At 40.7% G+C, this 15,625-nt stretch overlaps 1 protein-coding gene across 3 annotated transcripts in view; it reads left to right on the top strand.

Annotated features, from left to right (window-relative positions):
- Window positions 1-15,625, top strand: part of LOC137563286 (threonine--tRNA ligase 2, cytoplasmic) — a 63,371-nt gene that overhangs the window by 22,694 nt on the left and 25,052 nt on the right. For all 3 annotated transcript variants that reach the window (XM_068275547.1, XM_068275548.1, XM_068275549.1), the window contains 6 exons: window positions 2,386-2,576; window positions 5,185-5,308; window positions 7,266-7,387; window positions 10,161-10,278; window positions 11,214-11,278; window positions 13,004-13,082. In XM_068275547.1, the coding sequence (XP_068131648.1) occupies window positions 2,386-2,576; window positions 5,185-5,308; window positions 7,266-7,387; window positions 10,161-10,278; window positions 11,214-11,278; window positions 13,004-13,082 (699 nt within the window). The remainder of the gene's footprint in view (window positions 1-2,385; window positions 2,577-5,184; window positions 5,309-7,265; window positions 7,388-10,160; window positions 10,279-11,213; window positions 11,279-13,003; window positions 13,083-15,625) is intronic.

Below are 15,625 nucleotides of genomic sequence, written 5' to 3'. Positions count from 1 at the left end.
AGCGCTTAGAAAAGCTGTTTTATAAGCGCAGGGAAAGGCTTACAAAACTCAATAAATCGCTCAGCGCTTGCGATAGTGCTAGCAATTTATAATGTGAACAGGGCCTAATTCTTTCTTTTGTCACTGTTAGATTTCTGCAGTAAGGATTTTTGCGCATGAGATCAGTGACACAGACCCAGCATGGCACTACTATGCCAGTCAGTGCATAGCAATTACAAGCACCCGAGTTCAACTTCATGAGCTAATAGACAGATTTTTCTTTTTATAGCACTGATGAATTATAACCCAGCTGTCCTCCTGCCTGCCTTGGCCACTTGCCATTGTGCCTGTATTTGTTTTGTATGCAGTGATGTGAAAATGTGCAAATAACCTTGAGCCATATTGACAAATGCCTGATGTTTAGTCTCTGCTTCAAAGCTTTATTTATTATCTGCAGCTGTAACACTGAACAAAAATGCTTGCAAATCACTGGAGACAGACATTTTTTGAAGTCATTTTACTACAGTAGCTAATATTCATTTCCATGGCCCTCACTCCTCAATGTTTTATGATGGCATCTATAAAGATTAGAAGACCATAGAAAGCATTAGCATGTCCATTTTCTTGGCATTCTTAATTCAACACATCCGCCACTCATCCACTCTTAGTATTTTTAGGCGCAACCTGAAAACTCACCTCTTCAGGAAAGTATACTCTCCTACCTAGGACCCTGCCCACTAACCACCATTTCTACCATCTCACACACAGCTTCCCTTTACCTACTGTCCTATACCTTGAATGTTTAGACTGTAAGGCCTTTTGGCCAGGGCTCTCTTCCCTTTTGTCTCACAATGCTGTGTAATGGGTGTACATACCTCTCACCTCTTGTAAAATATGTAGTTAATTTGTTCTCTGCATTAGCTGCTATACCCTCTTGTCTTGTATAACTGTTGTATTGTATACTTTGTATTGTTATACCCTGCATGCTACTGTACAGCGCCACAGAAGATGCTGGTGCTATATAAATAATAATTCTTGTTGTTTTTTTTTGTTTTTTTGTTTTTTTTAACTAAACCTAGAATATATGACTAGAGAAATCTTTTGACTAGAGGAAGATAAATATAGATCACACATAGGGATGACAGGCATTCTCTTTGTTTTTCTGTCTCACAAGAAAGATGATAGGTGGAATACAGCTGTTAAGGGGCCTATACACCTAACTATTTTCCCGCCAATATACAGCAGATTCGATCACTGTGATCGAATCTGCTGTAAAATCATTGCGCAAACGATTGATTTCCGTCCGAAATCGTTCCCGTCGAGCCGTCCGTGTGGAAGATTTTTCTTGATCGCCGGCGGGTTGGGAGTGCGTCGATAGCGGCGTTCGAATGCCCGATGACCAACGCAATACAGTGGCAATATATTACCTGCTCCGGCCAGCGCGAGTCCCCGCTGTCACCGATGTCTTCTTCTCCGCTGGGTTCCGCGTTCCGGTCCGGCTGGCTTCACTTCCTGTCCCGGCAGGAAGTTTAAACAGTAGAGCGCCCTCTACTGTTTAAACTTCCCCGGACAGAAAGAAGTGAAGCCAGCCGGACCGGAATGCGGAACCCAGCGGAGAAGAAGACATCGGTGACAGCGGGGACTCGCGCCAGCCGGAGCAGGTAATGTATGCGGGGGGGGGGAAGCGGCGGCAGCACCACCACCACCACAGATTGTGATCGGTTTCAGGCTGAAATCGATTCACAATCTGTTTGCAGTAAAGGCAGCCATACGATCCCTCTCTGGTCAGATTCGATCAGAGAGGGATCTAATCGACCAGTGTATGGCCATCTTTAGGCAGCACCTGCAGTTTCATTTTATTATCAATATATTTACACTGTGATGAAAACTTCCCCCACCCTCCACGCATAGCTCTTACCACGCCAACCTATCGACCAGCAAAGAACCACCCTGTCCAATCGGTAATGTCTGCTAGAAATCGATCAAAATTATGATCGGGCAGCATGATGGGGCTTCTGCAGATTTGAATCTGCCAAAGAATATCCCATAGTATATAGACGCCTAGTTTTTACTAGGAATTTCTAAAGAATACATTGATCATATTGGGTTATGGATTTGGTTGTACTGACACCTCACTTCTTATGATACAGCCTTTACTATTTGCAGCATTCTGTATGTGCCAAGTGTTCCTGAATACTTTTTAAATATCATACATATAGTGTTTATTTTGCCATAGAAGTTGCATAGCTCTCATGCGATCTGTTATTACTGAAGTGGTGATGTAGAGTATGGAGAGTCATAGGCTTGGCTGCTCTCTAGTGACACCGTGGTGTTTGTACTGTAAATGGTAACATGTCGGTATATGCATTTTCCTTTTATACCTGATCTTCTGTCTTTCCTGTGTAGACTTCTCCTGCTCCAGCGTTTATAAACGACAGACTGCAGCTTTATGACATCTTGAAGAGAGAACATGATGCTTTACTTGGAGACCGTGCTGCAAACCAGAGCAAAACCATTAAGATAACATTGCGTGATGGAAAAGTCATTAATGGGGAGTCCTGGAGAACCACACCATACAAAGTGGCTACTGGGATCAGGTACGATATCCATATTCTAATCATACGTACGGTTAGGGATGATCAATAAGGTGCAAATAATTGTGAGTTTATGTAGCATTATGTAAATTTTGTGTGCATAATTTAAGCAGCTTGGAAATAGACCAATCAAGTGCCAACAAGGTTTAAATTGATTGGTCCAAACAGAATTTACGTAGGATAATCCTGCATGAACTCTGAATTAATTGCATCTCATTGACCATCTCTACTTATGGTATCAGCTGCCTCTCTTTGCTTTTTGACACTTGAAACAAGCATACTATAGTATTATAGTGATCAGCTAAATCCTTTTCATAGTTAAAATTGATGACTTTAGCATTTTCAGCTCACACGTTGGGCTTGATTCACTAAGACAAATGGCACGCCTTATCAAAGTTAACACGCCTGATAAGAGTAGCATAGTGAACATATGCCTGCTAATTGGCAATGACGAGAGTTCCACTCCTCCTGCCCTGAGCCCCTGCGGGTTCGTAGCCCTCACTATGCTACTCTGATAAGGCATGTTAACTTTGATAAGGCATGCTAACTTTGATAAGGCATGCTATTTGTCTTAGTGAATCAAGCCCATTAAGTCAGAAATGCATAAAAATGGACGTTCATTTTGCTTCTTAATAGAAATTTGAGCCTCAGGCCTCGAACCCACTAGAGCGCTTTTTTGAGCGTTTAGGGATCGCTTTAAATCACTAGCGATTTCCCTTAAATGCTCTGCCAATGTAAATAAATGTTACAAATTCCACAGTAACTATTGCGATTAGCAAAAGTGCAGTCGCAGGACATGCAGAATTTTGGGAGCAGAAGCGCTACACTTGTAGACACAACCTCGTGGTTACTCCTATCTGTACATTTTTGCCTGAGGAAGCGGGCTTTGGACCCGAGAAACGCGTTGCATGTAGTCTTTTGGAGTTCGAATTAAAAATTGCTATATATACCACAAAAAGTAGGTGGGTTGTTTGGTTGGTAGGCAAGCCCACCCTTGCCACCAGCATTTTGTGTTTTTAGAGATTAACATTGATTTTATTCTGCCGGCGCCTCTGTATTTTCCTCAGAATTTTAGGAGCATTTGTGCTTCAATCTAAAGTATATAAGCACTGGTGGAAAATCGCTCATGAATCGCTACACATAGCGATTCGTGTGTGATTTTAAATTACTGTAAACTGTAAAAAAATTATAATAATTTGAAAGGATCAATCAGAATTGAAAATTGCTAATTGCAAATCGCTATCACAATTACTGGCAAAAAGCTTACACTTTTTTAAATCACTACCAAAATCACCAGAAAACGCTTACAAAATGCTAACTAAAAACGCTAGCGATTAAGATAGTGCTTTGTGATTTGTAGTGGGTTCCAGGTGTAAAGCTTGCTATAGACTGAAATTTGAGCCTAAAGCTTGCTAAGGAGCTTGCTAAGGACTTGTCAAATATGCAAAGTATGAGATGACAAGAATGTCACTAGTACAGCAATGAATATGTAGTTCTAGTCCTCTAGAAAACAGTCTTTCCTTTGAAAGAGGAAGAGAGGAGAGTACCCCTTGCTGCAAGAGAATACAGCAGCGTTCAGCCAGGAAAATCCAATCTGACAGATTGGTAATTCCCTCAAACAGATAGTTCACTGATCTGACAACAAATCTGATGTGTGTATGTAGCTTAAAGATTTTATGAAAATCACTGTATCTCTCATAGCAAACAGATTTATATTCACAGCCTACTCTAACATTATGGTATCTGCGAGAAGACAAGACACTCAGGCCCATATGCAATTCACTTTTTACTCCTGAGCTTTCTTCTAGCAGATAATTTTTCATCTTCTGTTTAAAATAACGTTTCAGCACTTTGCAATTAAAAAACTACCAAATAGTAGGTAAAAAAGTACTATAAAAATGATTTTGAGTATAAGGGCCCATATGCAATTTTTACTTTTTCTCCTGAGCTTTTTCTTGGGTGATGTTTTTACAACTTGTCAATAAAATGCCTTTTCAAACCACCAGCAAGCAAGAAAATCACCCTTTTTTTGCTACCTTTTCAATTGAGAATACTGACAAGCTATTTATAGAGAAGGTGAAAATTATCTCCTAGGAGAAAAAGTTACAGTTCCCTGGTGTCCAGTGCCTGCTCCCTCCCTTATACAGATCCCTTGTATCTACTGCTTTTCCCCTCCCTCCACCATATGGCTTCTCTGATGAAATAGAGTCCCCCTTTCCCCTTCAATATAGATTCACTGGTGGTCTAGAGTGGGCCAAACATAATGCAAAGTGGGGAAACCACGTGAGGGCCAAATTTGATAGCTCTGCCTGTGTGCCAGATTTGGCCTGCAGGCCAGAGTTTAACATGTATGCTTTACATGGTCCTTTTTCTCTGTTAGCTAAAAAATATTAGGTTGTAAAATATGGAGATATTAACTATAGACATCTTGTGTGCATTTTTTAAATTTCCTCTAAGAGTTAAAGCTGTTCCTTGAAAAATGCATTTTAGCGCTCCTTTGTGAGGCAGCTAATGCGACTGACACACAAGATAAAACTGGTCAATAACAGAGCTGTAGCTTTTTGTGGTGTCCCATGTGTGAAAATGACTGTCACTTTTTTTCTTTTTATAGCCATGGCCTGGCAGAAAACACAGTTATAGCCAAAGTGAATAATGAATTGTGGGACCTTGATCGTCCACTGGAGGGAGACTGCACTTTAGAACTGCTGCCATTTGACAATGAAGAAGCTCAAGCCGTAAGTGGCATAGCCGTGGGAAAATAACTTTCTTCTGCTTAACAGTTTACTTATTTTTGCTGTCAGACATAACGTACTGCAGTGCTATATATGGCATTTCTTCAGGGTTGTACAGTAAAGCTTATCATCTTGTTTTCTTGCTGGAGCACAAAGCGATGACAGCTCAGGCATAAAGACTGGAAATTCTTCAGCATAAGAATTCATTGCAAGGACTACATTGCTGCACATAGCACTGTATTCAGGTGTACAAAAAAAAAGTAGAATATAGGAAGTCGTTCAGGGACTATATTATTACCCTTGTGACAGATAAGCAGTTAAAACCACTTAACGACCAGCTAACGCCGAAAGGCGGCGCCTGGTCGTTTGTGGTTTTGCATGGAAACGGCCTTTCCATGCCAGTTCACGGAGGGTGTCTCCGTGGAGAGCCCACGCAGCGCAGATCTGCCAGAACAGCCCCGGTCCTTAAGTGGTTAAGCTGCCATGTTTGTGTGGGTTTTTTCCAGGTACTCTTGTTTCCTCCCCACAGCTTGTGATTGTTAACAGTTGTGAACTCTGGCTCCTCCTGGACCATCCATCTTTCATTGGGTCACAGAGGTTGAGTAGTAGATTTCTTAATCTATTGTATATTAAACTGCAAGCACAAATAACAATCATGATTTAAATCTGGTAAAAGAGGAATTCTGCATCTGCTACAGTTCCCAGAAGAAAGGGAGGTCAGGTTGCTGGCTGAGTTGTTTTGAGCCATCTGAACCACAGAACTGGGTAGGCAGGATTAAAAATCAATTGACGTATAAGTCCTATAGATTAAAGGCCACCTGAAATGAGAGGTTTATCAAGGCTCCCGTGTTTCTTTCCTTTTAAACTGTCCCAGTTGCCTGGTGTCCTGTTGAACTTTCACGCATCAGTAGTGTTGCAATCACACACCTGAAACAAGCATGCAGCAAATCCAGTCAAACATCTGAACAGAATGCTTGTTTATGGGCTATGGCTAAAAGTATTAGAGGCAGAGGATCAGCAGGAAAGCCAGGCAATTTGCATTGTTTAAATCACAGGTGTGGAACTCCAGGCCTGGAGGGCCAGATCCATGCCAGTGTTTACAATGGACTGAGAAAGAAAGGAATGTGTTCTACCTGAGGGACCACACCTTTCCTGATTCAGACCCATCAATTCATTTGAGCTGTATCAAAAATGTGTGAGGATCTTGGCCCTCGTAGGACCGGTTTGACATACCTGGTTTAAATTAAAAGGAAATCTATATGGCAGCCTCCGTATCCCTCTCACTTCAGATATCCTTTGAGAATGGACCTTACTAGCCGCTATTTTTTTTTTCCAGGCCATTTTCTTTCATGTTGTGATTTTAAAATAATCTGAGTTAAAACTTGAAAGCAAAGCCTGCCATTTTACATTCTGTTTCTGATCACCTTCAGATGGCAGAACACTAGGACGCAGGCTTTTTTTTGCTAATGTAAATTTTGCAGGTATGCATTTATTAGTGTCATTGCAATGTCATTTTACCCAATTGCAAACACTGGTTCTGCTGCATTTTTTTGCGTTTGTGCTTAAAGTGTAGGTGCACAGGAACATTGCATAGCAATCATGGCATTATGAAGTTTGATTGAAATCAGGCTATTTAACAAATGTCCACACTTTTTCATCTCTTGTTGAAAATAGAGCCATGCCAGGCATTAAATTGCTTGGTAGTCACTTCGCCAACTTGTGCAGTGGGTACCTGTAGAAGCACTATAGCAATTGTGATTCATAGTGGGAAACAGCCATAACTGTTTTCCAGCTTTTGATAAAGTTACTGTCTTGTGAAAAGTAATTTGTATGTCCTTTTTTAAGCTGATAGCTATCCACGTTTTCTTTCTAACATGCTTGTCTGCACTGTCCTTTCTGCAAGTGAGAGTCCTTTGTGTTACTAGAGAGCTTTCACTACTTCTTCTCTCTTCCCCTCTAGGTCTATTGGCACTCAAGTGCCCACATTCTTGGGGAGACTATGGAAAATTACTATGGAGGCTGTCTGTGCTATGGGCCACCTATTGAAAATGGCTTTTATTATGATATGTTTCTTGAAGACAGGTACTTTACATCTGCCTGCTGTCCTATAATCATTGAAGAGCCATTAACTATCCTGCAGCATTGTTGCACACTCAGGCATTCAGTATATAAAACTATATGAAAACATTGGAGGCGTAATCCTTTCATCTTACAATGCTTCTATCTTTTCAACAGATCACTTCAAAGAACCTTTGACTTGTGTTTAATACAAATTCGAAGTAATACTGATAGCTATTACCTGAACAGAAGATTACTTAGCTGTAACCGTGGTTACATGTCAGCTAACTCTGTAGATTAAAAATTTATTTTATCATGTATTTTCTCTCTATTAAGCTAGCCAGTGACTGTTACCATATTACACCAACAATTCTGCTTTGTACTGTATACAAATGCTAAGACAGAACTAGTTAAATGCAGAAAGCAGCTCAACATATATCTAAAGCAGGCCATACACTGTTCAGTGTGGCCAACACATAGATCCCTCTCAGATCTGATCTGATAAGAGAAGGATCTATCTGATCCAATCCCTCTACAAACTACACAGATTTTCTATAGATTTTAGCATGGAGCTGCACACTGCGTTCTCCTCCTAGTCTTCTCCATCTATGACCAAACCCACTGCTCCCCCAGCAGCGGAGCTTACATCTATCTACTCATCTATCCGCCGACACGTGCGTTCTCTCTATAGTCACTGGGCACTTCTCCCTGTATCTTTTCTCCCGGAGCGCCTGTGTCACATGACAGATGCTAGAGGCTAAACACTAAAGGCACATGGCACGTACCTTACATGAATACTAGAGGTCGTTAGTGTTCAGCCTCTAGTGTTTGTCATGTGAGACAGGCTCCCTGAGAAAGAAGCGACAGGGAGGAGTGGCATGTGGTGGAGAGAAGTCATGGGAATTGCTCTGGCGTACAGGTGAGTGCAAGCTCTAGTGTCTACACAGTGTAATGCTCAAAAGCCGCTACCGCCACTCTCTCTACCCACCTCAGATTGAACAATATTGTCCATTCAGTGCGATTGACTGCTTTGATCAATTTCAAATAGGCCAGATATTGATGGGAAAAAAATCAACACCTTAAGTATTGGGAATTTCAATTTTTAAAGATTTTAGCTCTTGCCTTTTGCAGTTCCTGCCTCACCTCATGGACCTCTCTTTACATCTCTCTGTTGGGCTGGCTCACTAGGCTTTATTGATTTCAGCATAAAATAATTACTAGCCTATGGTGGTTTCTATCAGATATTTCTGGGCAGCTGCTGGTTAAACTGTAATTCTCTGCATTTCTCTGCAGTTTAGGTTTAAATGGGAACTGCAGTCATACTTAAAACAAGAGTAAAAAAAGTATATATTATTGATGTTTTTATCTAATACAGTATATTTTATTGACTCTTCCACCTCACTGGTAAATGGATGGCCATTTTAAAATATTATACTGTTTGTTTATTTTTGATTTTTCTTTATTATTTATAAACATTAATTTCAGATTTTATGATATATTATATTGGGTGAAAGAGTCAATCGAGAGGTATAAATATGTCAGCAGTTTTGAATTTGGCTTTATTATGGTTTACGCTATGTGGAGGAAAACTATTGCTGATTGCTGCTGCATTTATATTGTTATTTTTAGTTAGCACAGCAGCTAATTGTTTATTTATGCTTTAAAATAAATTGACAGGACAATGTTTTACATCCAAACTAGATTGCCTTGCTGTCAGCATGAAAAATGCTGAGGATCACATGTAAACCTCTTCTTTACTCCATCATGTCTGATCAACATTTCTTCAGCTTTTGTAACTGTTCTTCTGTTGTCACTGCCTTGTGTCAGTGCAGCTAGGGCCTCTTTCAGGTGCACCACCTGTCAGCTGGCCCAGTGGGCCTGACAGACGCTAGCTGAGCATGGGCAGTGGAGTGGTGTCCGTCCCATATCTTACATTACTAAGCTGCTAAGTCCTACTGTAATGTTTTGCTGGAAAATCTAGATATATAGGGTGCTCCTATCTATGGATTGTAAAGAAGAGCCTGGACACTAAGTTCTGAAGGGCTACTTAACTACAAGCTGATACACAGAATTAGCTGAAGGAGAGCAAGAGAAGAATATCCACATATACTCCCAGTAACCTTGTACATAAATCCTGGTGCTGTACTTAAAAGGTTGTATACATATATGCAATTAGTGGGAATAGCTGTAGGAGCTGCCATGTTCCCTCCCCTCCCCTTCTAGCTGTCCATTAATTATCCAGGGGAAGGTAGCATCTGTGACATCTGTAAACTGTTTGAAGCACATTGTCCACTCCCCCCCCCCCCCCCCCCTCATTACTGGAAAACACTACAGCTGCTATATTACCAAACTTGGTTTGAGGTTATCCTGTCAGATGATTAGCCCTGTATTGGCTAATCATTAGCATATTGAATATCCATGATTGATTTGCGCATAAATCTCACCTCATATCTCACTGGCTTCCATGGCTTTAATATGATCCCTGGTGGTCTCACAGACATGGTATGAGAGACAGTAGTAAGAACTTGAGTTATCATTCTTCTCCACTCTAAAAGAACAAACAAAAAAAGAATTGTTATTTGTGCTTTATATTTTAGAGATATTTATGTTTTCATGATAGGACAAGACGCGAGAGAAACTTTTTCGGGTGTAGTCCTAAGCAGTCATTAAAACCCTGAGCTTTTCATCACATGTCTACAGCTCAAGACTATTTATTTCCATAAAGTTAGGCTTCAGCTTATGTTAAGTTATCAAAGCTTTTTCTTGTGAACATTACAGAATATCCTTGTCTTTCTAGAGGGGTGTCCAGCCATGAGTTTCCTGTTCTGGAGACTATGTGTAAAGGCATCATCAAGGAGAAACAACCCTTTGAAAGGCTAGAAGTCAGTAAAGAGCTACTGTTGAAAATGTTTCAGGTAATGCAGTAGGAATTTTAAAGTACAGTTTGCATTATTGATCTTTAAGTGTTCCTTATTGATTTGTAGGAGCGTGCTGTTATAAGATCTTTCATTAGGACTGATTAGCACTGTGCCTTAACTTAGAAGCTTTTACCTTCTATGTCAGGTAGAAGGACATTTCTATGTATTGGCAGGGTAAAATTCATAAAAATTTTAAAAGATTGCTAGCAGAAAGTGGTGGGCTTGCCTCCCAAAAGCAGACCAGACGTCCTGTTTTTATATAAATAACATTTATTATACGATACCCCAAAAGGAAATGCAACGCGTTTCGCAGGTCAAGCCTGCTTCATCAGGCAAACAAGGGGTTAACAGGAGATCTGTAGTATCAAGAATAGCACTATTCTTGATACTACAGATGTCCTGTTAACCCCTTGTTTGCCTGATGAAGCAGGCTTGACCTGCGAAACGCGTTGCATTTCCTTTTGAGGTATCGTATAATAAATGTTATTTATATAAAAACAGGACGTCTGGTCTGCTTTTGGGAGGCAAGCCCACCACTTCCTTCTAGCAATCTTTTAAAATTTTTATGAATTTTACCCTGCTGGCGCCTCTGTACAACATACAAATACATTGCGTCCACTCCTGGTGGATGGGAGTGCTATCTCCTTTTCTCAATTCTACAGAGAGCGACTTCTTAGCCCTGAGTGAGGACAGGCTTTATCTCCTCACCTGCCTTTATAGTGGTTACCTGGACGGTAACCCATGTTTGTGAGTATAATCATTCTCACTTTATCATTTTATCAAACATTCTTGACATACTACACTATATTGGGCTCTCGGTTTTCCGTTTCATTTCTATGTATTGCTTATGGTAAACATTTTACACAAAGAGAATTATTTCATTATTGGCTTTGATAAATGTAAGCTCTAAAATGTTTCTTTTTCTATTGCAGTATAACAAATTCAAGTGCCGGATTTTGAATGAAAAAGTTGATACGCCAACTACTACAGTGTACAGGTATTCAAATAAAAGGCTTTGTTGCAATTACGGTAGTCACTCTGTCAATTGTTTCCATTAATGTGAGTCAATGTGTTTGACAAATGTAGGATATGTTCTAATTTTAAGTGAAATAAAGCAGATCACTGATACAGAAAAAAATCTATTATCAGTATTTTTTTTTTTTGTAGTATTTTTAATTTATGTGCTATGCAAGTATTGATTTGTGTCATTGACATAACGGTATCTTAAAGAGGAGCTGTTAGGTATAAGGTCTCAGAGAAAATAAACACATATATCAGTAGCTAAAGATTGGCTGTACTTACATTACATATGCATTTCACTGTCCACGTTTGGATTTCACAGAATTTTTATATAGTATATGCAGAGATAGATGCTCCTGACAGCTCATGGCAGGCTCCATGTTTTTCTGCCAAATGTGTCGTCATGTCCTGCCTGCTTCCTGATCACAGAGGAGCTCGTACAGAATAACAGTGTGCAGTGAATATTAATGAGCCATGTGGCTAGGAACAATAGCTGACTCCTGCAGTGTACTCTGCCCCGAGATTTATCAGTGCTTCGCGCTGGACTGATTAGAAAGCTGCTGTAACATCTCATTAGCAGCCGAGGGGAGGGCCCCAGAATGCTTTGCAGTTTACTATGCGGCTTGCGTCCTTATGGGTCTATAACAGCCTTTAAGATAAGCACACATCAAAGGTAACTGAGATTTTTATCTTCACTAATGGCTTTCTGGCTTCCTTCTAAACTGTTTAACACAGGAGAATAGAGGTTTAAATTAGCTTCTGCAGCCTGACAGTTACTCTTTAAAAGAGAAGTCCATCCCCACGGGCGTAGGGCTGTCAGCTTTCTTTATTGAAATCTCTCAGATAAGAGATCTCCCCCTATATTAGATTCCTTATCTCCTCTATGTCACTGTTAAGTCTCCTTAGGCCCTCTGATAAACCTTAACTGGCCGCTCTGGCTCACGGTCCATCAATGTGATGCTCAAATGACATTACAGAGGTCTCTCCCTCTTTGCCACATGTTGTTATGGAATAGTTACCCTTGCTCCTTCACAGTTATATGATATATACCGCATTTGTTCTACTAATGTTTGTCATATAATGTACATGTTCTATCAAAGTTGTATAACCTATGTTATATCTGTTGTCAACAGTGCTATAACTGTCTGTTTATTGTTATTTTTATCTTTCTTTTTGAAAAACAAAATAAAAGAATCTTTAAAAGAAAAAAAAAGAAAAAATAAAGAGAAGTCCATTTTTATCATCAACCCATCTCTCCTGCTGTAACATCAGTCAAACGTAGAGTTTGAGAAGTAGATTCTTTTAGTATTATAGAAAAATAAAAAAGGGTTTTTTTTTTATTGTGAAAAAATAGATAGATTTTCCCTCACTTCCTGTGCCTGGGAGCTTTGTGGATTTAATGTGTAGTCTGGTGAAAGGAAATGAAGGACAGCAATGAGAGGTAGTCAGGTGTTCTAACTTTTCCTTACAGAAAATATTCCAAGTGTTGCTGCTGTCATCTTGGAGAGAGGTGGGATGACTGTGCAGCAATAAAATTAAACTTTTCAAGACTTTTTTTTTTCCCTGGAATTGGGCTTTTCTTGAATGTATTTTTTTTTAAGGCATATTATTGCTTGCAAGTATGTTCATTAATGTATATCTGTAGTTCAGTCCCTACCGTAACAAATCACTGACGAAATAAATATTTCTGTTATTCATCTAGGTGTGGTCCACTCATTGATTTGTGTAGAGGTCCGCATGTTAGGCACACAGGAAAGATTAAAGCCCTAAAAATATACAAAGTAAGTAAAGTTTAATGCTGCTTATAACCTGGTCATGTGCCGTCAGCCACCCATTCCACCAAAGCATTTCCCTTTCCTTTTAAATTTTTGTTGTTTCCAACCTGCTGTTTCAGACACTAGTAGGTTAAATTTAAACAATTAAGAATTAATAATAATACTGTATATACTTGAATATCAGCCAATAATACTGTATATACTTGAATATCAGCCACATTTTTGGTACTAAAAAAGTGGCCCAAAAGTAAGTGTGTGTGTGTGTGTGTGTGTGTGTGTGTGTGTGTGTGTGTGTGTGTGTGTGTGTGTGTGTGTGTGTGTGTGTGTGTGTGTGTGTGTGTGTGTGTGTGTGTGACCACATCCCCTCCAAGCAGTGAAGGTGGAATGTGCTGGATGTGTGTCTCACCATAGCGGAGCGGTATGTGGTGGTGATGACTGTGTCACCCTCCTTGAGTGCTCCCCGCAGCATATATAGAGCGGAGCATGCTTCTTCCAGTCACTGGTCAGAGATGCATGGCTTCCTCTGCAGCCCTGTCTGTCACAGTCTTCTCTATAAAAAAAAACAACAGAATTAAGAGTATGTTGAGCAAAGCCCAGTGCAGGGGTACTTTAAGAGGAGACTGTGGTGATCAGTGGTATATGCCAGTTACCAGATGTAACTTGTTAATATAGAGTTAGACAACTTACACCTCAAGTACACCTGAACTGAGAGGGCTATGGAGGCTGCTAAATGTATTTCCTTTTAAACAATACCAGTTGCCTGGCTGTCCTGCTGATCTTCTGCCTCTAAACTTTATAGCAGTAGACCCTGAGCAAGCATGCAGATCAGGGATTTCTGATTGAAGTCCGACTTACTGGTAATCTTGTCGGACTTCAGTTGCAAGATGCATGCTTGACTCAGGCATGTGATCCAGATACTACTGCAGCCAAAGTTATCAGCAGGACAGATGGGCTATTGGTATGGATTAAAAGGAAATAGGGCGTTATTGCAAATGCATTGGCAACCTCAGCACAAAGCATCCACTCAACCACTTTTCTTCATATAAAACAGGCTTTTAATCCAGACCCATGTGTAAAACAGATATAAAAACACCATCGCATAATACTGCATCACAGCGGCACTTACACCTCCGGATGTATCAAAACGCATATCAGACATAGATCAGCCATCCAACCAGGCACTTCCCCTCTCCCTCTGGCGGCTCCCGTTAACAGTTTCCTACATGCCGGCCGGCTTCTCCCCGTGTAGATGACGTCACAACGCTTTGGCTGGCTAGCGTGAGGAGCCGCTGTGATGCAATATTATGCGATGGTGTTTTTTATGTCCGTTTTACACATGGGTCTAGATTAAAAGCCTGTTTTCTATGAAGAAAAGTGGTCGAGTGGATGCTTTGTGCTGAGGTTGCCAATGTATTTACAATAACACGTCAGATCCACCTGGTCTGTGAGGTGGCAACTGTTTGGAACTTTATTGTTGGGAAAACTAATCCAAAAACATGGCCTGACATACCACTGCTACGCAGACGACACCCAACTATATCTTTCCTTCAAGCCTGGTGTGACAGACCCAACTCTAACTATAAAGGCCTGCTTACGTGAACTACAGCAATGGATGAATGACAACTGGCTGAGACTAAATGCAGACAAAACTGAAGTCCTTCTGATTGGAGGGCAGAGCATGATAACAAAACAACTTAACTTGCAGTCTTCACCACTGGGAATAGGAGGCACGGATCTACGCAGCTCTGATCATGTGCGTAGCCTGGGAGTTCTAATTGATGGGGATTTAAACTTCAGAACTCAAATCTCTGCGGTGGTGAAATCATCCTATTTTCACCTGAAGAACATTGCAAAAATCAAGCACCTCATACCCCCAGAAGATCTGCCAACCTTAGTCCACGCCTTCATCACATCCCGACTGGACTACTGCAATGCTGTCTACACTGGCCTTCCAAAAAAGGTCTTGTACCGCCTACAGCTGATACAGAATACTGCTGCCAGACTGCTAACCAACCAACCCCGTCACTGCCACATAATGCCAGTCCTGCATTCCCTTCACTGGCTACCTATAGAATGGAGGGTCCTATTCAAGATCGGCCTACTGACATTTAAATCCCTGAATAATCTAGGCCCTGGATACTTGAAAGATATGTTACAGCTGCGTAGCAATCCCCGCATTCTCAGATCCACAGGTTCTAATAATCTAGTCATACCCAGAGTCCACTTGGAAACTTTTGGTCCCAGAGCCTTCTGTCATGCTGCCCCTATGTTTTGGAACTCCTTACCTCAACAGATCAGGACAGCCCCATCCCTGGATGTGTTTAAATCCAGACTGAAAACCCACCTGTTCAGTCTGGCATTTGCAGAAATATAACTTTTGTTGTGTGAATACTTCATCCTACCAACTACTGAATCTGAGAGAGCCTAAGCGCTTTGAGTCCTATGGGAGAAAAGCGCTATAGAAATGTTATTGTATTGTATTGTTGACTAGTTGACCTAAGCCAGTTTAAAAACGGGCTCTAGGTCTGTCACCGCAGCGAGTGCCCAGC

This window comes from Hyperolius riggenbachi, chromosome 3, assembly GCF_040937935.1.
Source record: "Hyperolius riggenbachi isolate aHypRig1 chromosome 3, aHypRig1.pri, whole genome shotgun sequence".
NCBI classification, from domain to species: domain Eukaryota; kingdom Metazoa; phylum Chordata; class Amphibia; order Anura; family Hyperoliidae; genus Hyperolius; species Hyperolius riggenbachi.
Note: the sequence above shows the minus strand (reverse complement) of the source record. Positions and strands in the feature narration are given on the sequence as shown.